The following is a 27,489-nucleotide window of genomic DNA, read 5'->3' on the forward strand; positions in this document are numbered from 1 at the left end:
TTCTTTCAGTTGATTCATTGCTCTTTTTTTAATTGTGAAGTTCTCAGTAAAGCCCCAAAAGATGATTGATTCATTAGTCTTCAATTAGCTTTGTGAAGACAGTTCCATAGGTGAGAAAATATTCTGATTTTACAACTTCTCAGATTGTGATAGCTTTGTCTTCATGTAACAATAATGAACCTCTTTATGCTTCAATAACTGTCAAGCATTGAAAGTGAAGATACTCTTACAAAGCAGAAAAAGGCTATTTAAAGAAATCCAAATTTAAAACTGAGCAACTCCAACTGCAAAAGCATGGCTGAGAAACAGAAGTTATTTGGAATTGCTGAGGCAAGATCTGGGTGAGAAAAAAATCCGCTAGAACCATCCCCAGATTTGCAAAACAGTTCATTGCAAATATTCAAAAAATTGATTTCTTACATCGATAATATATGTAACTTTTAGAATGTTAACAGATTGAGATGCAATTATTTTGACAGTTCAGAGTACAAAAATAATAGTTAAATGTTATCTAAGTTACTTTCCAATGTCAGAACAGATAGGATAAAGAATTCCTATCAGTGTCAGGAAGTGGATTGTATTTTGTTTGTTTGTTTGTAGCATTTATTGGCTACCCATCTTACCTTAAGGTAACTTGGTGGTGTACGAAATATGTATGCAATATAACAATTTGAAAAAAAAGTTCCAAAAGAAATTGAAAATATTGCTTTTTGCAGTTTGTCATTGAACAGTATTTATTGTTAGGTTATGTTAGCAGCTAATGTTTATGTTTGAAGATTCTTAGGTTAATGCATAATTTTTATTGTATATCCTGGTCTATAGCTTTAGCTTTAATAATATGAAATTTTTGTTTTAAGTTCCACAATTTTTTTTCTGATCAATTACACATCTGTTTCCTTAATTTTTGAGTAGAATTCATTATTTCAGGCTGTTTACTTTGACAACAAGTTTGTGTTCATCTCTGTACCTGTAAATGATGAAGAATGAAAAATAATTTTATGCAAAATTTTTGAAATATAATATTCTGCTAATAATAGCAGCATTGGAACTTCTATGTGAAATAAAGTATTTCTTCATCATAAGGCACTTTCTCTAATCCACCATAAAAGCCTTATATTTTATAATCAGTTCAAAATTGTGCATATTTTGTTCTCAGGTTTTGTCTGGAAATGTAATTCTCTATTGTGGTTTGCTTTGAGAATATAAAAAGGTAAAGGTTTCCCCTGTCCAGTTGTGCCTGACTCAAGGGGCTGGTGCTCATCTCGGTTCTTAATCAAGGGAGCCCAAAGACACTTCCATGGTCATGTGGCTCAGCATGATTATACACCAAGCATGCATATCTTCAATTGCAGTGAGAAAATACTGCCATGCATTCAGTTAAGCGTATCAATCAACAAAACCAAGGTGTTCATGATTTCAGGTTATACAAATCAATTTTATGTTGTATATGATGGGCAAGAATATGACTTGTTGCTTGAATTGCACTGATATTGCTGATACAGTCACTGTTTCTAAACACTTCAAACCTGGATAGTATCTGGCAAGGACGGATTTCAAAACCCGTCACTACCGGTTCGCTCATGGGTGTGAACCTCCCAGCACCGCCGCTACCAGTTCGTCCGAACCAGTAGTAACCCATCACTGGTATCTGGTTCTTCATTATACGAGCATAGACTGGTCTACTCCTAAACAACTAAAGAACTCCTAGCATATCCATTTATAATTAAAGTAGCATTACACTATGTTTATTTGTAGCAACATGTGTACAATAGTTTTCTTTTTTAGGACAGTATTTATTGTATTTATGTGTGAAAAACAGGAAGAAGCTGAGAGAGATATAAACTTGAAGGTTGAAAACATTTACTGTAATGTTGATTTTCATATAGAATTCCAACAAATATTTATTAAATGTAAGAAAAGCCCTAAACTTTTTAAAATAACTTTGTTGCCACCCAGAAACAAGCCATTTGATTATGGAGCTTAAAATACATTTATTAATATTTTATGTAATGGGAAGTTGAGCTAAAATTACTGTGCGGACCTTGGTGGTCTTTGAGCTTGGTTGTTCTCTTGCAAATGTTTCATTACCTAACTAGATAACATCATCAGTGCCAAAAGGGTGTGGGGTTTGTAAATGGTTACAAGAGAATAACCAAGCTCAGAGATCACCAGGGACCTCAAAAGTTCAATCCTGAGCTACAAGTACTCTCTTCTATTGATAAAATTATTTTCTTTGAAAGAGCATTAGAATGTTGTCTACAATAGTTATTTCAGTACTCTCTAGAATTAAATCTTTGACTGACCTGATCCAATTACAGGTTTTTATATTAACTTATAGAGCTGTCTTTCTAAGTGTGCACTTACAGAATTCTGTCTCTAAGGAAACTTGCCTCAGTTGCCATCTTTTAGGAAATAGCGATATATTGAAATAATATGTTCAGCTTCAAAATCTTAAGCAATTTGTTTCTTTATTGCTGAGTTTTTATATTTTGGTTTTGTTTTTAATTTTAACCCTCTGGGTTACCTAGCTTCCTGGGTATTTAAAATGATACAGAGTGTAAGGTAGTTTAATACCCCTCCCCCAACTTGGTCCTGTCTAGTTGTTTATAAATTACAATGTTCACCCTGCTCTTTTTATATTGGAGTTATAACCCAAACTTTCAGAGACGATATATTTCTTGAAGCATTTTTAGAAGATACACAATGAAGTTAAAAATCTTCTTAACCAATATTTATAAATACATTGGTTTCACTTTTCCCTTACGTAGATATCAGGCTGATATTGATTCAGGATATTGGAGTCGTTTGCTGGCGGCAGGTTTTTTTTTTTTTTTGGTGGTACACTAGGTAGCTAGAAACTTAAACTGAAGTTACAAAAAGATTATTCTGTGCAGCATCTAAGGGTTTTTTTTTTTTGTATCTGCAACATTTGTTTTAATGTTGATTTTCAAAAATGTTGCTTTTATTACTATTGTTGAATATTAAAAAAATTTCTGACTTTTTTAAAAAAATACCTGTAATATTCATGGTTCTGTTAATTTTTTTGCTTGAATCTTTCAGATAAATGTGCTGGGTGCTAAGGTTTTGTTTTTGCTTTCATTTCTACTCCCACTTTGGTTTGCTTGCGCATAGAAGTCTATAGTGAGCTGTTTCCCTTTATCTCTGTAGTTATCAGAGACTGTTACAAACGATTGCAGTACTCGAGGCTCAGCGAACTCAAGCAGTCCAAGATCTTGAGAGTTTAGGCAGACATCAGAGAGAAGCACTGAAAGATCCCATTGGATTTGTGGAAAGTCTCCAGAAGAAGGTATAGCAATGGGAATCTTCTCATAAGCGATGTTTGATAACTGATACTTCATCTCCTGCAGACAGTGAGAGTAAATAGTAATAATAAGAGAGTAGGTGATCTCTGCACAGGAGCCCTTGAATCTGTTGTTCTAAAATCATTTCTCCAAAGCTGTGTTTACTTAAAATTGAATTAGTCGTTTGTTCATGAAATCAGATGAATAATAGTGGCACTTTCTGTTCTTTTCTGCCTTCAGTATTTCTTGTATTCAGTTTTGCACCAATGTTCTTGCTTCATTACATCACTGGGAAATGGCAGCTGAATATGTCATTTGGTAATTTTATCATCAGATTATTGATTTTGTGGAATGTATTTTATTATTAAAGAACAATAATAAAGTGAATGTACTTAAAGGGATATGATATCTATCTATCTATCTATCTATCTATCTATCTATCTATCTATCTACCTATTGAACATTGTTCAGCTTTAGGTTTTTTGTTTCTATTTTTTGGTCTCTTTGTAACCTCTCTTACGATATAATAGTTCAGAATCTTAAGTGAGCAAATAATTTAATGGAAAAAGACAAACGGTGATGAAATTTTAAGCATCTGTCTATAACAATTTTAAATATGATCTGTTTAATGAGCCATCATTTTTTGCTGCTTCAATATTTTATGTACTGTGCTTTTATTACTCTTGGGAGAATTCCTTAAATGTGTGACAGTATAGTAATACAGACCTCGAGATCTGGCATTGCCTTAACATTAGTTCAAGTATATATAACTTTATATCATATTATTTGGCGTTTTTTCTGTGTAAATGTTTTATTTTTTTTCCCCGTCAGGTTGATGTAGGGCTTCCATTTCCACAAAGAGTTGTCAAACTGCCAGAGATATCCTGGGACCAATATACTACAAGCCTTGGGAATTTTGAAAGAGAATTCAGAAACCGAAAGCGTAATAGTAGACGAGCCAAGCTTATTTTTGATAAAGGTAAGTATAAAATTATTATGCTTTACAGAAGAAAAGCACTATAACAGCACCATATTAATTCTTTTTTATTTTTGTAGGTTTACCTACAAGACCAAAAAGCCCTTTGGATCCCAGAAAGGATGGAGAGGCTACTTCATACTCTGTTTTGCCTTTTAGTGATTGTCCAGAATCTTCAACGAACAACCGTCCACAAGTAAATATGAACAGAACTAAAGTATTGCCCATATTTTCCAAAGCAGTTCTTTGAAAAATGTAGATAATTTATTGGGAAGAGTTGTAGCCTTTACCGTTTGATCAAATTATTCTTAAACTTCTTATAGACAAATGCTACAATTCCTTATTGTCAAAGCCACAGTGTTCACTTCCAACTAGGTCAGTAGGTGATGGTTAGGTCAATATATGCTTTTATCTCTGCATGGTTTTTAGCTTTGCTAGGAGTGAATTAACTGTTTGCAGTTCTGCTGTTCTTCCTTTTTTTGGTCAATAAATGAAGCTAGGTTTTCCTGCTTGAAAGGCAAGGAATGCAACTTTCTAGCAATTTACCATTCCCTGCTCAGTAGTACAACCAGAAAATATTTTCTTTCAGAATGTTTTGGTTATGGTATCAGACTGAGTCTAGAAAACGCCGAATCTAATCACCTTTCTGGTCATTGCTCAGCTATGAAGTTCATGCAGTAACTTGACTCTGTAGTAGTGAATGAGGACTAAAGGCTTTAAAAATCTCTCCATATCAGAAATAGAAACCAAAAAGGGTTTAAGGGAGTGGGGTAGGGGGTGGGGACAGCTGGTGGTTGGCTGTTACAAGTTCGGTTATGATTAGTAATAATTGATGAAGAGCAAAGGGTTGCTAGTTCAGCTCCAGTAGAAAGAATGGGTTTTAAACCAGAGGTTCCTTTTGAAAGAACAGGTTCATAAGAATAGTACTTGAGAAAAAAGGAGCAGTTAGGCAGTTATATAAAGTCATTATTTTTTTATTATGCACGTTCAGGTTTTTCTCTTTAAAATCATATATGGGTTTATGAACATTGATCACTCTGCTCAAGAACTCTGCTCATTATCCATTTGTTTTGCCAGCATAATTAGAAAAAGTAATTACTAAAGGAAAGAATAAAAAATGGAGGGTTTTGGTTGATATTAGAACAGGGACAGGCATTTATATCAACTTTATGACCTGTGGACTTCATGCTGGCTCAGGAAAATCTGGGAGTTGAAATCGATGGGTATTAAAGTTTCCATAATTGCCCATCTCTGTCTTAAGAAGGATAAACCCAAACACATTAAAGCTGGGGAAGGAGGTACCAAAGAAGAAGGAGCAAGTGCAGTGTACACACACTCTGAATGTTTTGTTTGCTCCTTGGCTGAAAAAAAGACTAAGGATGCCAAGAGGAAAGGGCAGAACTGAAAAAACAGGATTCCATTCCATTTTAGGTTCAGTTATTAAACCTGATAAAGAAATAGAAAATAGGAATATGAGATATAATTTGAAATCTGAAGCCCTAGGATGGCATCAATACTTTGTGGCTGCTATCAGTAGAATGTTTAGTTTTGATATACAGTACTGTGGTGTGATATGTGATTATTTTGGTAACCATATGACAACCCTTTTTATTTGACTGAAATTCAAATAAAATATGAGTGTTATCTAAATTCCTTTCTTGTTATGTACTGTATTTCAGCAGATGATAAGGGGGCGACTTTGTGATGAGACCAAACCTGAATCTTTTAATCAGCTGTGGACAGTAGAAGAACAGGTAATGCAATAACTGTAATTTTAAAGTGAGATTATCCCAGTGGTGAAATCCAATTTTTTTTACTACCAGTTCTGTGGGCGTGGTTTTTTGGGTGTGGTGTGGCTTGGTAGATGTGGTGTGGCTTGGTGGGCGTGGTGTGGCTTGGTGGGCGTGGCAGGGGAAGGATACTGCAAAATATCCATTCCCACCTCACTCCAGGGGAAGGATACTGCAAAATCCCCATTCTGGGGCCAGCCAGAGGTGGTATTTTTCCAGTTCTCCGAACTACTCAAAATTTCCACTACCGGTTCTCCGAACTGCTCAAAATTTCTGCTACCGGTTCTCCAGAACCTGCTGGATTTCACCCCTGGAGTATCCTATAGTATTGATCTGGTTTTCCTATTCTATCTCTATTTCTTCTTTCCTCTCACCCAACTTCCATTAAAGATGACTAGAGTTCTCTTGTGAGAATCAAATTGTATTGACAACTATCATTGTTCATCATTTCAGAAAAAACTTGAACAATTACTTTTGAAGTATCCTCCAGAGGAAGTAGAATCTCGGCGATGGCAAAAAATTGCAGATGAGTTGGGTAATAGAACTGCAAAGCAGGTAATGAGCTTCATTATTGTTAATTTTTAGACAGCTAATAAATAGTTTCTTTTATTTGATAAAACAGGTTCTAAAACAAATAAAACAACTGTTTGTTATAAACAAATACAAGTAAAATACAGTAAATGGCTTTTCATAGATGCCGTTCCACTCATTTCAGCCCCAAAGCCTGAGATAAAAGCCAAGTTTTTGCTGCCTTTCTGAAGGCCAACAAGGTTGGGCTCAGCCACATGTTGGGTGGAGGTAGGGATCAGGGCAGATGCCAAAATGTGAAAGACATACCTCCTGAGTCCCATCAAATGGCATTGTTTTAAAGAAGTGTGCCTGCCTGTTAGAATGTGTGGGACAGGCAGATATCATTGAGTAGAGGCAGTTTTGCAAATAACAGTCTAGTGCCATGTAGGGCCTTTATTTGTGGTATCCAGCACCTCGAACATCTGAAAAGTTAAAGGAAGCCAATTTACCTTGCTACATAATGATGTTACATGGGCATGTGCCCATAACTATCAGGAGTGCTATATTTTTGCCCATTTGTTGCTTCCAGATGACTTTCAAAGATAACTCCATGTATACATAATAATTTAGACCGGAAGTGACTAGGGCAAAGTGACAGCAAGCAGGCCTCTTGATCCAGATATGTCTTGCATACAAGACAAATTTGTGCAAAGATCTTTCTGCCACAACTACCACTTGCTCTTTGAGCAGGAACTGGGATTCCAGGAGGACACTCAATTTGTGCATTAAGTTTGAGCAGGGGAGTTCAACCCTGTTTAGAAGCAAAGATAGAAAGTTTCCCATTCTGGGATCCAGAGGACCCAAAATCCAAAACCACCCAGTTTGGCAAGGTTGAGTCAAAGACTCTTCCCATCCTGATCTCCATAACCTCCAAACACTGGGACAGAACCTTGACAGCCTCATTTGATTGACTGAAGGACAGAGATGTATGGTCCCATACTGACAAATGACCTCCCTTAGTGGCCTCATTAAATATTAAAAAGAAAAATGTATTAGTGAAATAAGGATGTGTATTTTTAAAAACGCAATCTATATCAGAAGACATTTCTTCATAAGGGACAGTTTCTGTAACACATACTATCCTGCTGTTCTGTAGTAGACTCCTGTGCTAAGGTTATCTCAGGGGTAATGCTGGAGAACAGAACATTTTAAGATGTAACTGGATGGGAATAAATATATTTAATATATTTTAGTTCAGATTACACTCTAAACACGCAAAACCATTTTTATTCTAAAATTCGATATCCTAATTGAAAATTCAGGAAACTTTTAATGAAGTTGGTTTTGATGAGGGATTTTAAAATGAGATTAGAGAGTCTTTATGAGTGGAGAAGAGTACATTGCTCTTGTCTCCTCCTGGTACCAGGAGGAGTCACTCATATGTATTTTTCTTAATTAAGACTTAGCGTACATAATTATTTAGTGTTCAAGAATTAAATTTATATATATATTCTAATAGATTTTTTCCTCTGTCTTTAGGTTGCCAGCAGAGTGCAGAAATATTTCATAAAATTGACTAAAGCTGGTATTCCAGTTCCAGGCAGAACACCAAACTTGTATTTATACTCTAAAAAGGTAAATCACAAGACTTTGGGTTAAGTTCTGAGATTTGCTGTCCTTCAGTCCAGAATAAGCGGGTTTCCAAAGAAAACTTAAAATCTGGACCCTAAATCAAATATAGGCAATACTCTAAATCTGAGTTGAAACAGATTCTCAAATTGGGTCCAACTGGATGTTTGTGAAATCAAAAACCACAATCTCTGTGCAAATTGTTTTACTTACGTTTAAGTAGAATGCATATCATTGTTCAATATGGCATGTTAGGAACTGAACTCTGATCTTCTTACACATGAATAAAGACTGTTGAATGTGAACACTGGTGCAAAAGTACACTTTACCTTAATTTAGTGATGCATTCATAGTCACATTCTTTTGCCTACCATAGTTTCAGATCTTTTTTATCTTTGTCTTTGCATCATTTAGATTCCACACTTCTTATGTGAGAGCCAAATTTTCTTGCATTACAGTTAGCATATTTTTAAGTGAATAGATCATGGGTATACAACCTGCTTTTTTTTCATTGTGTTTTTTTTAAAATTATACATATGGGTACTTACGTATACGCAGAACTTTCAACAACTAAACATTTTTGGTAGGAGCCCTACTCCATGCCTGTATATTGACAGAGAACTCCCAGCCCATTATTTTTTAATAATCATTTTTTCAAGTGTCTTAGCCTCCTTCCCAGAAATATTTTTCCTAAAATGAGAATCTATTGTGATTTTAACTTCTCTTGTGCTGCACCTTGTGTGTTTGTGTGTGTGTGTGTGTTGAGAAGATTCTAACCATTGAGCTGTGGTGGCGCAATGGTTAGAATGCTGTATTGCAGGCTAATACTGCTGACTGCTAGGGGTTCAATCCAAAAAAATCCAATTTTTTTTACTACCGGTTCTGTGGGCATGGCTTGATGGGCATGGCTTGGTGGGCATGGGAGGGGAAGGATACTGCAAAATCTCCATTCCCACCCCACTCCAGGGAAAGGATACTGCAAAATTCCATTCCCTCCCCTCTTCTGGGGGAAGGATATTGCAAAATCTCCATTCCCATCCCACTCTGGGGCCAGCCAGAGGTGGTATTTGCTGGTTCTCCGAACTGCTCAAAATTTCCACTACCGGTTCTCCAGAACCTGTCAGAACCTGATGGATTTCACCCCAGTTCAATCCTGATTTAAAAATGGCATTTCTTCACCTCTGCTTACTTTTAAAAGGTACCAGGTGAAACTGATTATCCAAATCCAGTTCAGCTAGTTTCAGACCTGATTTTTGAATGAAATAGTCTTGATGATGTCTATAAATTATTTTTGTCAGGAACTAAGTATAGGGTCTTGTTCCTTTTGGTTATGCTCATGATCTTTGATATTATTAATTATGGATTTCTTTTAAGGTATCTTGCTTAGATGGGGATATTTTTTGGTGATTCCAATCTCCCTAAAAGTAATGTTGGGAGACTTACGCTGAATCCCTTTATCTTTGTGCTGTACCAATTTTGATTTTGCCTCTGATGCTTTTCAATATTTATATGAAATGACCAGGAGACATTATGCAAAACTGGGGGATGTGTGTGTAATAATAACAGTACACTAATAACCCTACTTATATTTCCTTTCCATTATAATCTGGAGTCTCTGGCAAGTTGTGAATTAGTGTTTGGGGTCAGAAATAACTTGAACGATCGTATGACTTTTATGAGAAAAGATGGTAGTGTGGAGGATGGAGTCTAATCCTCTTAAACTATCATTTACATTGTTTCCCAGTATTTTTGTACTTCTGGATGTTTGTAAACTAATTAAAGGGAACTGGTTGGTTAGTTGGTTAAATAAGTATTTTTTTTTCTTCCTACCATCCAGGAAAGGTAAGAACCATGTGATCTAATTTTTTAACAGATCTTGTGCTGCTACATTTCTCCCCAGTTCTTTCTCTGCATTTGCACAGACAGAGTTTGTTGCTAAAGCTCCTGAATTTTTGCTCCAACAGTTTTCTCTTTGTATCGCTCCCTTTCTTTCTGGTGGTTTCTTTTTTTTTCTTTTCATTTTCTTTTTTGTTTGCCTGAGTTTCTTCATCAATTGTTCCTGTGACAGGGAAGAGGGATAATATTTTTCTTTTGTAGACATCTCATCTTTGCTATCTTGCTCTGCACATGGCTTCCAATGGTGAAACAAGTAAACAAAATAAAATCTCAGATATCCTTACAATGAATAATAACAAAAAGATAAACTGTCCTGGTTGCCACAGAGACCGTTGTGAATAACCATTACGGGCAGATTTATGTTGGCACAGATCAGGCACTCGCCTTTCATCCACCTTCATGCAGATATGACAGAAGCTGCAAATCCCTGTACTTTATTCAGAACTTGAGTAGCTAAAGAAGTGGACTGTTTTCCTTTAAAAGCAATGTTATATTTATGCAGGGCATAATATGAAAAAGGCTTTTCACAGATACCTTTTGAGACTAGTCATTAAGAAATTTTAGTTTGAGGGGTCTTTGGTGCTCTCTGAGCTTGATGGTTTTTATGCAGACGTTTTATTACTCAAACCAGGGGTTTGCTCTCCATTTATATCTAGTTTGGATGATGAAATGCCTGCATAAAAACAACAAAGTTCAGAGATCACCAACCCCACCCCACCCTAATTTCAACCTTAAACTACAAATACTCTCCTTTATTGAAACTTTAGTTTATACAGATAGGCCTAAAGTTCAACCCAGTGGTGAAATCTAAAATTTGTTACTACTGGTTCTGTGGGCATGGCTTGGTGGTGGTGGGTAATGTGACTGGGTGGGTGTGGCCAATTTTTTTTTACTTTTAAAACCATTTTTTCTACAACCTCTTCAGCGAAGAGGTTGTAAAAAAAAATGCTTTCAAAAGGCTCTGACGATCCCAGCTGAATTGCCTGATCGGCAGGGACTTTTTTTCTTTTAAATGCCTCTAACGATCAAGCAACTCAGCTTGGATCATCAGAGGCATTTAAAAGAAAAAAAGTCTCTGCCCATCAGGCAACTCGGCTTGGATCGTCAAAGGCATTTAAAAGCCTTTGACGATCCCAGCTGAGCCGCATGATCATCAGAGGTTTTTGTTTTTTTTTTTACTTTTAAAAGCATTTTTTCCGCTGAAGAGGTTGTAGAAAAAATGCTTTTAAAAGTAAAAAAAAAAAGCCTCTGATGATTGTGCAGCTCAGCTGGGCATGGGTGGGGAGGGATTTTTGCTACCGGTTCTCCGAACCACCTGCATCCAGCGCTACCGGATCGGGCGATCCAGTCCGAACCAGGAACATTTCATCCCTGGTTCAACGCCAGCTTCCATACTTTCAGTTGTGGGAGTTTCGTGAAGCATTCTACATTTTGAAACTTTCCTTCACGGTACTAATAATTGTAATACCCTCTGATTGAATCACTGAAAACAAGATCTCTGTTCTTGAAGTAGCAGCTTTTAAGCCAAAAATGATTTTAGAGCTGAGAACAACTTGTTTAAAGGATAATCTATACCCATGATGGCGAACCTATGGCACACATGCCATGGGTGGCACGGGTAGCCATATTGGTGGGCGCACGAGCTCAGCTCCAACGTGCATGTGTGCGCCGGCCAGCTGATTTTTGGGCCTTCTGGCCCCACCAGAAGTTGGCAAACGGTTCGTTTGCAGCCTCCGGGGGTGTGTGGGGAAAGCCGTTTTCGCCCTCCCCAGACTCTAGAAAGGCTCTGGAGCCTGGTGAGAGAGAAAAATGGGCTTACCAGGCCATCGCATGCCAGGAGCAAGGGGGGGGGAAATTGCAGGGCGCATAGGGTTATGGGTGTGGGCACACACTCGTGGAATTCCCTCCCCCCATCTCCCCGTTCCTGGCACATGATGGCAAAAAGTTTAGCCATCACTGACCTATTCCATTAGAATATCCAGGCTGATTACTTTTAATAAAAAAACCCAAAACTTTTATGAGCTTTAGACATTTATTTTACCTTCATTCTTTCATAATCTCCATGTGTATTTGGGCAATGTCAGGAAGTGGGCTATGCACAAAATGCTCGGGGCTTACATCTATTGTACAAACCTCTTAATACAATTTTCCCACCCCTCTTATTTTCAGAAAGGGGGAGGACAGCAGACTATACATTTTATAATAACTACTCATAAGAACATATATTTTCATATTCAATAACTCAATGTTTATCTAAGCCATTTCATATTAAATTTCCCCTTAAAAGAAGTCATATTGTTTTCCAGTCATTTGTCAGGTCTTCATTTGAGTATTTGAAATACTTAATTAGTGCTGTTTGATTGGTTGGTTTTCCTTCATTTCATATGTCAGTTTTAAAATTGGTCACACCTCTCTCCCTAGACATGGTATATAAAGTAAAAAAATTGGACATTTAATGTAAAGGTTCTCTTTGCCCCCGTAGAGGAAACAAAGCCACACATTCCTTAACCTGTAATGGCACGTGTAATCCAGTGTAAAATCTTATTCTGCCTTCCTATTTGATGGTCATATTTTGTTTGTTTTTGGAGAAGATTCTATCTTTTATATTTTCATGCTGTATAATATTAATTCAAATTACATCATGTCTTAATCTTGAGCAAAGAATGCACTGGGAAGGTTTAAACATGAGGCTTAGTTGTGAAAACCTGGGTTTGATTATCTCTGCCTTCCTTCGGCAGGAGGGGAGAACCAATGATTAGAAATTTCTATCATGCCAAAAGAGATTCCTTGTGGCAATTAAGTATTGAAATACATTTTTGTTTTTCTTATGTGAAAATAAGAGCTTTTCTGTGAAAAGTAGTGCTTTAGCTGAAAATTAGAAATATTTTTTCTCTCTGTAATAATATGTGAAGCTTTCTGTTTGAAGTGGTGCTATAAAAATTATATAATGCCACCTTTACACAAATATTTATTTTTATTACAGTCCTCTAATAGACGGCAACATCCTTTGAATAAACATCTCTTTAAGCCTTCAACTTTCATGACATCCCATGAACCTCCTGTGTTTATGGATGAAGATGACGATAGATCCTGTTTTCACAGTCACATGGCCAATGCAGCAGAGGAAGAACCATCAGTAGGTTTTGCATTTAAACTGAATTTTTTTTAAAAAAAAAAATAATGTTATGTAAAAGCTCTATAAATTAATATAAAGGACCCAGAAATGCTTGCATAAGTAAAAGGTCAATTAACACCTGTGTCTGTTTAGTGCAAGTGTTTCAGTTTGAAGGAGAGAACATTAAAACAGTACAGGTTTTCCTTGATTTACAATCATTCGTTTAGTGACCATTCGAAATTACAACAGCACTGCAAAAAGTGACTTATGACCATTTTTCACACTTAACCATTGTAACATTCCCTTAGTCATGTGTTCAAAATTTGGATGCTTGACAACTGGTTCGTATTTTGACGGTTTGCTATGCCCCAGGGTCATGTGATCATCTTTTGCTACCTTCTGACAAGCAAAGTCAATGGGGAAGCCGGATTTGCTTAACAACTGCAATGATTCACTTAACAACAGTGGCAAGGAAGGTCGTAAAATGGAACAAAGTTCACTTAACAAATGTCTCACTTAGCAACATAAATTTGGAGGCTCAATTGTAATAGTAAGTTGAGGACTGTCTGTATTCCTTTCTCAAATTAACAGGGGTTGTCCCAAACAGACTGATATATACATTCTACTAGGCCAGGGGTGGGCAAATGTGGCCCTTTTACAACCTGTGGACTTCAACTCCCAGAATTCCTGAGACAGCTAAGCTGTCTCAGGAATTCTGGGAGTTGAAATCCACAGGTTGTAAAAGGGCCACATTTGCCCACCCCTGTACTAGGCCAAACCTGATCAGGGAAGGGCCGGGCCAGTCTCTTCTAATTTGTCTGAGATATAGAGGACAGTTTTTTGTAAGATCCATGCATACACACACACCAGGTCCTTTCCCCATTACAGAAAAGCATAAGACAATTCCTCGTTTTATTTTTTCATGGAAAAAAATTCATACAAGGCAAATCACTTTAAGAAGTCAGAGTATTTTATTATTATTTTTTGCCATTTTACAAAGTCTTTGGGTATTTTGTTCTTCCACTATTAAATCTCATGTTTCAATGTTCTGGTTTATAAGGAAACAATAAAGTGGCAAAAATCAAATAAAGCTGCATTAAAATTTCTCATACTAGAAGTTGTATTTCGGTAGTATTCAGAATTCTGGGTCAATTTAATTCTAAACTATTTGGAACTTCAGTACTAAAAAAAAAAAAAAAGACCAAATTAATACTTTTGGAATTTTTAGGGCAATTTTAAACTATCTTGAGCCATTTTTCAATATACTAACCATCAGCAGTCATATCATAGATAGCTATTTATTCTGGAGTCTGTTTAGGAGGTGTGATTTCTTTTACCTTAATCCTTCTTTCTGTAACTTTAAAAGTTGCAATTCTCTCTTTCTCTGAAATAGGATGAAGAAAGTATCCCTGTAGCATATCGTGAATTACCAGAATATAAAGAGCTGCTGAAATTTAAAAAGCTGAGGAAGCAGAAGGTGCAGCAAATGCATGCAGAAAGTGGCTTTGTTCAGCACATTGGCTTTAAGGTTGGTAAAGATGCCAAAGGCCTCGTATTTCCTCAGTTATCTAAGTGGTGGTTTCCTTGGAAAGAAAGATCTGGGTTCAGCATTAAGGTTCCTATGCAATGTAAATAAAACTTCAAAGAGTTAGGCTATTATGATTACCCTGATCTAATGGAAGATGTATTTGAGGTCTGTAAATGTAATATACTAAACCTTTTCACATACAATTATTGATTATGTTATATAATCGAACTGAATATATTCAAACCTGTAGTCTACCAACTGTTTGGGAGTAAACCTTACTGAAATTGCTAGGGCTTCTGAACAGATTAGTGATAAAATCCTTCTTATGAAATTATCACCTTGAACATTTACAAGTTATTTTAATATATTAATAGATCATCATAAGCAGTATGTAGAGAAGTCTTCCTTTTAAAATTTCTGAAAAGCGATTTTATACCTGAGCGTCACTGCTTGGAAATTAGTGGTATGCTTTTTTTAAAAAATTGGGTAATTTGCTTTGTCTACCTCCCCAATCCAATAATTCTGATTTATTAGGCAAAAATATCTCATCATTCCTGGCTCTTAGCCATGATGGCTAACTGAACTTCTTAGATTCCCCATGAAGTTTTTTGTCTTCGATAATATGGATAACTGAAAATCAGAGAAAAGAATTAGCTATTTGCTTTCATCACAATGATAATCTAATTTGGATCTGACATAACTTGCCACTTTCAGTGAACCTTAAATTGGAAGGTAATGGAAACATTTTCTTTTTTCCTCCCTTAGTCATTAAGTGAATTTAATACAGGAGGAATGGGGGAGATGAAAGCAAATTTTTAGCACAGTGGAGTAAAATATAGGAAATTGCAAGGGAATGAAAAGAGGAGCAGTTTAGTTGGAGGAGGCAGAACAATTGGGTATGAGAAAACAATTGGAAAAGCTGAGAACTAAGTTTGAAATATTGACATAGGCTTGTAAATTGCTACTTTGTTATAATGTTGAGAAGGGGGAGAAACTTAAAAGGAGAATAATTTTATTTTGCAGTAATGTTAACTGGTAAAACTATGAACTTGGCAAGCTGTTTATTTTTGGAGGGAAATCCCTAAGATCACTTTGCTAAATTTCTTTTCAGTGTGATAACTGTGGAACTGATCCAATTCAAGGCGTTCGGTGGCACTGCCAAGACTGCCCTCCAGCACTATCTTTGGATTTTTGTGATTCTTGTTCTGACTGGTAAGCAGCATGCCCTGAAGACCAGCATCGACCATTACATGGGCTTTATTTTTAAATGTTCAGCTTAAAACATAAATTGTAGAGTTCATAACCTTTTTAGAATATATAAGGGATGCTTGTGATACTTTTAAATATAGGTTTGTAGGGGACATAAATGTGCATGTCCTTGGTGCACATGTTTATTGGTTGAATAAACCCTAAGTTTTTATATTAGATAAATTGTATAATGCAACAAGTTTGGATCTCAAAAGTAACATATTGAAGGGCCAAAGGGAAACGTGTGTTTGGGGGGAGGGCACTATTGCAATTTAACTATAAATATGTAAATAACAGGTACTGGAACAAGTAGATAAATGTGTTCAGAATATTTATTAAAGATGGGAATGTATATAGAATATTTACAAAAAATGAGAAAATGAATAGAGAACTGTTAAGATGTGCAGATGTTGGGAGAAAGACAATGGATGTTATTTTTTGAAAGAAATGAATGTCAAAGTGAAGGTAAAATAGCTATATCTGAGAACATGTTTCTATCGTATTGTATCTCAGGAGAAGAATAAATCCAAGCTGAATGCAGTAGAATGGGGTACTTAAAAATGTGTGGGCTAAACAGGAAAAGGTAGAACCAAGAATGTATGGATGCTGAATGAATTTGGATTAAATACAGAAGTGAGTGACAGGTACAAAAGAAACATTTTGAAGTGGTTGGTAGTAAAAGAGAATGAATGTGAATTGACGTACAAAACAAATACATAAAAGAAATAAGCTGAGAGGAAGGAAACGAGCAAGCCAGATGTGATTAGATGAAGTTGATGAGGTCTTCAAATAAAGAGATGAGAAGTTTAAAGAAACAAGAAGCAATGTGCAAAGCAAGTACACAGACATGGAAAAAGCAAGGAGGGTTTGCAAGGATAAAAAAGTATGGAAAGTATAGTTCATAAAATTGGGGATAGCTATAGTTAGAACATAAATCTGGCTTTTTCTTATCCCATGTCTTAATTTCTTAAAAATTTTTGGCTCCCTGTTTCTTTCTTCCTTTCCACAGTAGGCATATTCTTTTTCTAAGTGATTAGCACCATGGGTAATACATGTTGAAAAACATACCTTCCTGATATACACAATTCATTCTGAGAGGAATTTATATATCCAGTTTAAAATAGTGAGTGGATTATGAGCAGTGTCATGCTTCACAAATAATGGTTTTTCTTTTTCTTTCAGTCTACACGAAACAGATATTCACAAGGAAAATCACCGATTGGAGCCTATTTACAGAGCAGAAATGTTCTTAGATAGAGACTACTGCATGTCCCAAGGCCCCAGCTATAATTATCTTGACCCCAACTACTTTCCTGCCAATAGATGACAAGGAAAGTAGATGTGCAACCTGAAACATAGTGTCACTTCTGAAAACCCAACAGCGGCACAGTCATTGATGCTGTGCCCACTTTGGAAAGACGTGTACTTTTCCAGGAATGTCATCCACTGCATGAGAGCTTCCCAGGTGCCCTTTTCAAAATACAGCTCTCTGGCCCGTCTTGTTACTAGATCACTAAATAAAGGTTGAACATTCCTAGTGTGCAGGTGGCTATACCGGGCAGATTTTCTTCACTCCATTAGTCTTTTTAAAAAAATAATAATAAAAAAAAGTCCAAGAGATGAGTTACAAAAGTGTGGCCAGAAAAGAAAGCACACGTTAAACATAGTCAATTCCAGAGGCTTAAAGAACTTGGCTATTGTGTGATAAACAGGTGATGAAATACTTAACATTGAAACAGTTTAGTAGTTTGCAGTTTTGTTGTGGAAAATAGTCTCCAGCAAAGAAAACTGACTTCTTTCAGCAAAGTTTTAGCCTGTGGCAGTGTTTGCTTCTAGGAACGTACTCATAAAACAATCACTGTCCCAGAGGTGGTCGTGATAGGCCTTGGAGCTGCTTAATTACGTAGATGTTTCTTTTACCTCCTTTTTTTTTCTTTTTTTCTTTTTACCACAAACTTATTTACCGAGAGTGAAGCACTACAGGAGGCAATTGTGGCACTGCTTCCTTAACCAGCTCATGGTGTGTGAATATTATAAAAATTGTCATGCAGATATATTTTTAAATGTAATGTTATATAAAATGACCATGTGTTGTGTACAAAACTATGGTGAGAAGTGCCAGTGGTAGTAACTGTGTAAAGTTTCTAAATCCCCACCATTAACTCTTACGGAATACACAGCCTTCTGCCTCTGTATTTAGAGTTGTTAATGCAACTCATCAAAGAAAACTGCCTAATATAAATCATATATGGTAATAATTTTCCTCTTTTTGTAGTATGCACAAGGTCCATGAAAGATTGTATTTTTATTACTATTTAAACAAGGTGATTAAATTTAGCCTGAACAGTGAGCAAGACTTCACATGCATTCTTTTATACTGCTGGATTTTGTTGTGCATCATTTAAAACATTTTGTATGTTTCTTCTTATCTGTGTATACAGTCTGTTCTTAAATAATGTTCAGTTGTCAGGAGAACTGTGAGAAATAAACTATGTGGCTACCGTCTGTTTATATATAGAATGGTTACCGTGACTTTTTTCTGAAAAGGGTGGATTTTTGAACCAACCCTTCAATTTGAAAATATCAATTAGGCCGTAGAGAGAAGAGGTGCCTCGACTTCATCTTTTGTCTTGCTGTTTTACGCCACCTCTTCCAGGATAATGCTCCAGCACCCTGATTTGAACACGTCCACTAAATTCTGTACACAACCCTTTCTATGCTCTAATGCGTAGATGCACCATTTGTGTGAGAGCAGATTTGCACAGCCAAAGGAATGCTCTTTTCAAAGCTCTTTCCGTTGTTGAAACAAACGGGGAATCAATTACGTGGAAGAAGATGATTTCAAAAATGCCCACAAGACTTCTGTGTAACCTGTTTTTAAGTCCACGATTCTTATTTCCGTGTACTTGTTCTGCATATCCATCTCCCTTCTCCATTCTCTTTATGAAATAAAGAAGGCATTTTGGTACGCTTTATTAGGTGGAGAATAGCAATGACTGAAAAAGCTTTGTAGCATTTACTATATATTTTTAGTTAATATATCATTTCAACATGTGTAAGTTGTGATCCGGAAACGCGACTTATTTTAACTGTATTAGATTTCCACTTGCTTTAAAAAGAAACTTGAATTTTGGAAGTAATTTAGTATATGTGTTTAAATTAAACTACAGCAGTAACTAATAAGGAGTTGGCTGGCTCGTTTAATAACAGCATTAATTTGAGTTTAATTTCAGTGTTAAATTTTCACATTTTGTTTAGGTGTACTCACTTTCTGTTAGAGGAGTTGAAGCATTTTTAATGGATAGATGATGCAGTATCATTTCTAAATGACATCGTCTGTAAGCATATCTCATTCTTGAGAAATTTAATAAATCAGAATATATATAATATAAAACCATACACCTGATGTATTTCACTTTTCTCATTAATGGTAGCAAAACTGTAATGCTTTGGGAAACGAGTATCTAATGCAAATATATTTCATGTTATCAGATTATATGTTCTCTGCACCCAGATGCTATTTTCTGATACAATATTAGGTTGGTTAACATATTCCAGATTTGTCATATGGGCATGTTCTAGGTACTCATTTTCTATATCCTTTAGCTAGAAGATTGGTTCAGGTGATCATACTGGATTTAGGTTTTTCTATAAACAAGCCTCTAGAGATGTGAAAAATGTTCCAAAGTTAAAAGTTTCCATTGTGGAAAGCATTTCCTTTTGGAAAATAATCCACTTTCAACAAAATGAGCCATTCTAACCTCTATCTTGAAGTCTTTCGTTGAAATAGGATATTTGGGGACTTAAAGTTTTAGCTTCAGAGTGTTTTGCACAGCTCCTTAAGGCAAACACTGATTCCAGAATAAGCCCTATAATTCCAAGCAAATTTATGTGGCAAGCCAAAATTATAAGGAAAACTATCTTGTTTTATAATTATCTCATTCCTCCATTCTTGTTCAAAATATGTTTTCCTACCCAAATAATGGCTTTACAGATCTCCTAAATTCATATTGGAAAAAGCAGATGATTGTCTCAAATTTGCATTGGTAAAAGCTGTTTTTCAAGACAGACTGCTGACTATACATTGCTTCTCAGAAGTGAGAAACTGCATATATGTTACATGTTTTCAGCAATTGACTGTACCCCACCCTCCTTATGCTGGTCTATGACCATAATAAAGATTGATTTGATACATTTTCAACAAAGTTTCAAATGCCCTTTGAATTTAAAATTTTGTTTTCCCATTGCCCTTTACTTAGCGTAGAAATTTTAGGGTTCTTGCTCAAAGTGCAAACCAGATTTTTATTAGGTTCTTGTCAAACAATTCAAATTTGTAGTTAATATTTTTTGAGATTACTGTCAAATGTCTTTAAATACAACTGTCTTGTTTTGAAAGTTGTACCACACTTGTTTCTTAGTGGAAGAATGTCATCTAAAAGAACTGAAAGGAATGTTCATAACCACAACTGTAAAAGTTTTCAAAATTCAAAACTGCACCCAATTAAGTGAAAATGTTTTTATGTGGCCTTGAATTGGATACCTATTTGTTTTGCAGGAGCCTTAAATACAAAAAGTAAATTTGATTACCCTTAACATTTGTCCATACATTTTATTTTTATTACCTTTTCATACAAGAGTAGTAGGTTGAAAAATACAAATTTTGCTGAATTGCTCGTTGATAATGCAACTATTGATAGGATCTAGCATGCAAGAAGAAATAGTGGACAGCCAAAGAAAAGGAGGCAGTTTCTTATACAGATGATTAAGATTTTCTTGTCTGTTGATCAACATTCCAAAAACCTTCAGTATTTCAGTCATCAAGTGTGCGTGTGTGTGTGTGTGTGTGTGTGTGTGTGTGTGTATACACATGTGGAAATCTGAATTAAACACTGCTCATTTACATTTTAAATTTCCCATGTTAAATGCCAAGCAATAAAATAAAGGATTTAAAGCTGACAATTGCTATATGTAGCTGTCACATATACAGCAATCAGTATATAGAGACAATTATTGCCTGTGATCTTGAAATCCGTGTTATTTTTTTATACTTGGATACTGCCATTTATTAGCTCTTAAGGATATAAGCAATATTTGGCACTTTTTTTCTTTTCTGCATACACTATACTCTGTTAGCATTGTAAATCAAAATTCTTTCAAACCATAACTACATAGAATACTTGCACGGATGGTCGTATCAATACAACAGCTGGTCCTGCAATCAATTATTTCACATTTGGTTCATGTATGGCATATCACGCTTCTTTTTGTGACTCTCCCAATTCCACTATTTGGTGTGTAAATGACTGCAAACTTAATTGCAGACATGTTCTTGTAAAAGAAAATGACAGAAAACAGACTGTTCAAGCACTATAAAAAAAAAAAAAAGCAAGCTTAAATAGCCTCAAAACTTGATCTGCGTTCAGCAGCAAATTCACTGTTACAGCACTTCTACTGACAGGGAATACTGTGCTTGACTGTATAGTATGTCTTGTAGTAGTGAAATGAAGAATGTGCGTTCTATAAAACTCAGCTGCTGTTTACCATGCTGGCTTTTTTAAATCTCTGAACTGCAAACTCTATCATAGGCCATATACAGTACACATGTGTCATTACGGTACCATATAAGTTACAAAGATTTTTACAATGTTTACAACATGCATTAATCTTTCAAGGCAGTGGCTATTGCTTTGAACAGCATTTGTAAAGGGCATGTATGTGTTGCAGCACTGCCATTACATTAAATTCTGAAAGTGATGCTATTCCTTCAGAAAAGTATTGACTGAAGTGCATATCTCAAGGAAGACTTCCTCTGGTGTTCCTTCTGCATTTATCTGTTTAAAAAAAGAAAAAGAAAAACATACAGAGAAGTTAACTTCTCCTTTAAGATTCATCTCACGTAATAAAGGACAACAGCAGCCTTACATAATTAGACGCCTCCCAAACTTCCCAGACTCAATAACCATTGTAGCCAAGGCTGAAGAATGCTGAAAAAGAAAAGCATTCTTGAAGAAACTGCAATACTCAAAACCAAAACCAAGGACTTTTAATTTTAAAAAAGATCTCGTTATGAAGTCCTTGATGTTCTCTGAGCTTGGTGGGTTTTCTTGCAGAAGTTTCACTACCAAACTAGATGACACTAGTGTACTGATGATGTTATCTAGTTTGGTAATGAAATGTCAGCAAGAAAGCCTACAAGCTCAGAGAGCACTGAGGACTCCAAAGCTTAACCTGAGTTACAGATATTATCTTCTATCAAGTAAATTCAGCCATTAATTTGAATGCTGAGTGGGAAACATGGAAAAGCAGGAAGAGAACTTCAAATGCTTTGCTTGGGAAAAATACTGCCTGATACTCATGTTAAACCACATGTTTATTGGACCCGTGTCCCTCCTGGTTGGTGCTGGCTTCCCGGGAGGTTACACGAGGCTGGCTCCAGGGAATTATCAATGCTTCTTTGAGTGAGGGTGTCCTGCCGGCTGCCTTGAAAGAGGCGGTGGTGAGGCCTCTCCTCAAGAAGCCACCCCTGGATCCGGCTGTTTTGGCTAACTATCGTCCAGTCTCCAACCTTCGCTTTATTGCGAAGGTTGTTGAGAGTGTGGTGGCGCGACAGCTTCCGCAGTACCTGGATGAAGCTGTCTACTTGGATCCGCTCCAGTCCGGCTTCAGACCTGGGTACAGCACGGAAACGGCATTGGTCACGTTGGTGGATGATCTCTGGAGGGCTCGGGATAGGGGTTACTCCTCTATCCTGGTCCTGTTAGACCTCTCAGCGGCTTTTGATACCATCGACCATGGTATCATGTTGTGCCGGCTGGAGGGACCGGGAGTGGGGGGCACCGTTTTGCAGTGGTTCTCCTATCTCCGACCGGTCGCAATCCGTGTTGACGGGGGCAGCGGTTGACCCCGAGGCGCCTTGTTTGTGGGGTGCCACAAGGGTCGGTCCTCTCGCCCCTCCTGTTCAACATTTATGTGAAGCCGCTGGGTGAGATCATCCGTGGTTTTGGGGTGGAGTTCCATCAGTACGCTGATGATACTCAGCTGTACATCTCCACCCCAGACCATCCCAACGATGCCTTGGAAGTGATGTCCCAGTGCCTGGAGGCCGTGCGGGTCTGGATGGGGAGAAACAGGCTTTGACTCAACCCTTCCAAGACCGAGTGGCTGTGGCTGCCGGCGTTCCGGTATAGCCAGATGACGCCATCGCTGGTTATTGGGGGCGAATCACTGGCCCCCACGGAAAGGGCCCGCAACTTGGGCGTCCTCCTGGATGCACGGCTGTCTTTAGAAGGGCATATGACGGCCGTGGCCAGGGGGGCTTTTTATCAGGTTCGCCTGATATGCCAGTTGCGCCCCTTTCTGGATCGGGACTCCCTACGCACAGTCACTCAAGCACTCGTCACCTCTCGTCTGGACTATTGTAACGCTCTCTACATGGGGCTCCCCTTGGGGTACACCCGGAGGCTCCAACTGGTGCAGAATGCAGCCGCGCGGGGGATTATGGGAGCGACGGGGCGCTCCCATGTGACTCCTCTCCTGCATGAGCTGCATTGGCTTCCGGTGGACTTCCGGGTGCGCATCAAGGTGTTGGTGATCACCTTTAAAGCGCTCCATGGCTTACAGCCAGGGTACTTATGGGACCGCCTTCTGCCACCAATAGCCTCCCACTGGCCAGTTTGCTCCCACAGAGAGGGCCTCCTCAGGGTGCCGTCGGCTAGACAATGCCAGCGGCGACCCCCAGGAGAAGAGCCTTCTCTGTGGTGGCACCTACCCTTTGGAACAATCTACCCCCAGAGATATGAGTGATCTCCGACCTCTGGACTTTTTGTCGGGCCCTAAAAACTCATCTCTTTCAGTTAGCCGGTCTCTCTTGATTTTATGATTTTATGGTTGGTTTTAAATTTTGATATGGATTTTAAATTGATAAATTTTAAACTATGGGCCAAATTTAATTATTTTAAATCTATTTTTAATTGTACTTTATGTATAAATGCTTTTATTTCGGCTGTTCACCGCCCTGAGTCCGAAAGGAGAAGGGCGGTATAGAAATTCGAATAATAAATAAATAAATAAATAAATAAATAAATAAATAAATAAATAAATACTCATGTCTACGAAAGCATGCCATTGAATATTTTATCAGGTTGCGTCTCTTGTCAGCGAGGAAATAAACTGACTGACATCACTAGTGGAATTCAAGCAACTGGCACCAGCCAAGCCTTTATAATATTACGGTAAAAAATCTTAAGGAGAAAGTGGTTTAGGATTGGTTTGTTGTTGAAGGCCACGTATTCTGTCAACCTGCTAATTATTGGGATGTACAAAATATTTAACACATGCTATAACCTTGAGACTGAACAAACCTTTGCAGGCAGCCAGAAAATTGATGTGAGCTCCTCTTAATAGCATCTAGGGCAGTAAAATGTTTTGCAAAATGTTAACAGGTATGCTGTATCAGCCAGAACCTCACTTCCCATAACATCACTAGGAGTGGACTTCCTCTTATTTCTCCTTATGCAACCTCTGACACAAAAGAATTGCTTTTTTTTGACCGAGAAGTCCTACCTATGAGAAGAACTACCTATGAGATGAAACAGGTTGAGAACCTCTGTTCTAGGCCATAGTTTATAAGCTCCTGCAGTGGCAACAAACAACCCTGAACTGAGATAATCACTCCTATTTCTTCCCATGTATTATTATTCTTAGATTTTAATTTGCTTTCGGGGAAAAAACCCAGCTCTTTACCTAAAACATCCAAAGTGAAAAACATACTGGGGAGGGAGACGTGTGAATCTTATAATAATCAGTTCTTAAGTGTTTTGGCAGCCGATGCTTTCTATGTTTCACGCTGAGCATTTTCAAGTGAGAACCATTTTCAAATCTCAATATGGAGATAATCTCTCAATAGCAGAAGACATTCTGACTTTCCTATTCTCTATGAAAGAACTGAGTACACAAATTATTTCAGTAATAGCAAAAAAGAAAAAGGCAATAGAGGCAATTTTCTATTTATTTTTTTGCCATTTATAATAATAGAATTGCATAATATAGCCTAGATACTAACCAGCAACAGTATAGTAAGTAGCTATTTTCCTAATCTTCTATTAAATACATTCCACTTTCTGGAATGTATTACAGTTGGGGATTTTGTTGTGAGTGTGAGAAAATTTGCAAAAGGGTATACTTAAATAACTTAATTAAGGAAATTATTCCAACTAAGAGTTTTAAATATTAAGTAGAAAAGGAAAATAAAGGGAGACTGAATTGCCAAATTATTTGTAATCTAAAATAAATGCCAAATAAATTTCACTCAAGTGTATTGGAACAACAGGTAGGATGTGCTATCTTATACAGAAATGTATTTAAAATCCAAAGGCTGGATTTATTCTAGATTATGTCATACTTCATAATAAAAACAATGAGTGTTAAACTCGTGATTAAGTTTTTTTCAATTTCAATGTATTTAAATTTAGTGAAATGGCAAATCATCTGCCATTTCTCAAGTTTTGACAGCATGTTTGAGTCAGACTGATCCAGAACACAAACTTAAGATACAGAAGGATCTTGACAGACTTGAACATTGGGCGCTATCTAACAAAATGAAATTCAATGGTGAAAAAAATAAGGTTCTACATTTAGGCAAGAAAAACAAACTGCACAGGTACAGTGTATGTGGTACCTTGCTCAATAGTAGTAACTGTGAGAGGGATCTTGGAGTCCTAGTGGACAACCATTTAAATATGAGCCAGCAGTGTGCTGCAGCTGCCAAAAAAGCCAACACAGTTCTGGGCTGCATAAACAGGGATAGAATCACAATCACGTGAAGTGTTAATACCACTTTATAATCCCTTGGTAAGGCCACACTTGGAATACTGCATCCAGTTTTGGTTGCCACTATGTAAGAAAGATGTGGAGACTCTAGCAAGAGTGCAGAGAAGAGCAACAAAGATGATTAGGAGACTGGAGGCTAAAACATATAAAGAATGGTTGCAGGAACTGGGTATGTGTAGTTTAAAGAAAAGAAGGACTAGGGGAACCATGATAGCAGTGCTCCAAAATCTCAGGGGCTGCCACAAAGAAGAGGGAGTCAAGCTATTCTCCAAAGCACCTAAGGGTAGAACAAGAAGCAATGTATGGAAACTAATCAAGGAAAGAAGCAACTTAGAACTAAGGAGAAATTTCCTGACAGAACAATTAATCAGTGGAACAACTTGCCTCCAGAAGTTGTGAATGCTCCAACACTGGAAGTTTTTAAGAAGAGATTGGATAACCATTTGTCTGAAGTGGTGTAGGGTTTCCTAGCTAAGCAGGGGGTTGGACTAGAAGACCTCCAAAGTCCCTTCCAATTCTGTTATTCAGAAGAACACTCTCTTTTCATGTTCTTTTCAAGAACAACGTTCTTGTTTTTTTTAATCCTTCCTTATGGGTTGCAACTATTGTATTAATTCCAAAGAAGTGTAAGGGAGAATTTTGAAATCTTAGAGAGGCTCCCCAGAAACCAGAGCTGCTTTCTGCACTACATTCGAGCTCTGTGGTCTTTTCTGCTTTTAACTTCCCACATATATTGTGGGGTGGGGGGTGGGGGACACAGTTGAAAAGCAGGCACCTGGGGGCAGATATAAATCCTATTTCTCCACCATGACATCAACTCCAAGACCGGAAAGCAGAAAGGAATGTAACGACCTTTCTGTTCTTTTATGATGTTTGAGGAATAAAAATATGGCCACTGGCCAACTAATCAGTCATCCCAAAACATGATCTGCCAACATATGAAGGTGAAAGAACTGACTAAAGAAAAGGATCTAAATCAAACATAGTTTATCTGACAAATGAAGCAAATATGCATGTCCCGGGATAATGTTGCAAGACATTTAGTCTTCTGAGCTTTCCTCAGGGAATTTCTCTCTACCAGAATATAGTTTATCTGTGACATGTTTTTTTCATTAGATTTTTTCCTCCTTGTTTCTGGCCACTTTATCTATATGTAACGATCAGGCAGAATATAATTCACTTTAATTTTTAGTCTTTCCTGGATTTTCCCTTGCTGTTTACAGGGATAGGCTAACATGCATCTTGCGACTTTAAAAAAAAATAGTATCTTCCTTCTCAGTAGTAGAAACTGAGTGAGGGGACTTACTACGTCAGAACATTTATGACACAAGTGAATTATCTCTTTAAAATGTTACCACATAAACAGAAGACAGAGCAAGTAGAAAGTCAAGGCAATATACCTTAAAAAGTGGGATTCTGTTTTCGTAATATGCAATTAGTGGCTCAGCTGTTTTATAGTAAGCTTTGATGCATTTCATCATAGCTTCAACATTATCCTCAAGGCACTGACTTCTTTGCAGAAGACGACTACTCATAGTCTTAGAAGAACAATCCATGCAGATTACCAGAGAGGGCTCACCGATCTGAAGAAATGGAGAAAAGAAATGGCATCAGTTTTTCCACTTTTTTAAAAAAACTGTTCCCTTTCTGATTAAATTAGTTCAGCA

The 27,489-nt window shown here is 37.1% G+C and overlaps 2 protein-coding genes across 3 annotated transcripts in view; one reads left to right on the forward strand and one right to left on the reverse strand.

Moving 5' to 3' along the window:
* ZZZ3 (zinc finger ZZ-type containing 3) overlaps positions 1–20,199 on the forward strand; it is a 44,986-nt gene extending 24,787 nt beyond the window's left edge. The window contains exons 3-12 of the mRNA XM_070941255.1: positions 3,169–3,307; positions 4,134–4,281; positions 4,359–4,474; positions 5,958–6,032; positions 6,522–6,623; positions 8,118–8,213; positions 13,087–13,239; positions 14,612–14,746; positions 15,858–15,958; positions 17,177–20,199. Of these exons, the coding sequence (XP_070797356.1) occupies positions 3,169–3,307; positions 4,134–4,281; positions 4,359–4,474; positions 5,958–6,032; positions 6,522–6,623; positions 8,118–8,213; positions 13,087–13,239; positions 14,612–14,746; positions 15,858–15,958; positions 17,177–17,321 (1,210 nt within the window). The 3' untranslated portion in view covers positions 17,322–20,199. The remainder of the gene's footprint in view (positions 1–3,168; positions 3,308–4,133; positions 4,282–4,358; positions 4,475–5,957; positions 6,033–6,521; positions 6,624–8,117; positions 8,214–13,086; positions 13,240–14,611; positions 14,747–15,857; positions 15,959–17,176) is intronic.
* Positions 20,200–21,750: 1,551 nt separating this feature from the next.
* AK5 (adenylate kinase 5) overlaps positions 21,751–27,489 on the reverse strand; it is a 99,335-nt gene continuing 93,596 nt past the window's right edge. For both annotated transcript variants that reach the window (XM_070939446.1, XM_070939445.1), the window contains 2 exons: positions 27,223–27,405; positions 21,751–21,825 (listed from right to left, as the gene is read on the reverse strand). In XM_070939446.1, the coding sequence (XP_070795547.1) occupies positions 21,751–21,825; positions 27,223–27,405 (258 nt within the window). The remainder of the gene's footprint in view (positions 21,826–27,222; positions 27,406–27,489) is intronic.

The sequence above is a fragment of the Pituophis catenifer genome, unplaced genomic scaffold (genome assembly GCF_029215685.1).
Source record: "Pituophis catenifer annectens isolate HBS135680 unplaced genomic scaffold, rPitCat1.0.hap2 SCAF_3, whole genome shotgun sequence".
Taxonomy (NCBI): Eukaryota; Metazoa; Chordata; class Lepidosauria; order Squamata; family Colubridae; genus Pituophis; species Pituophis catenifer.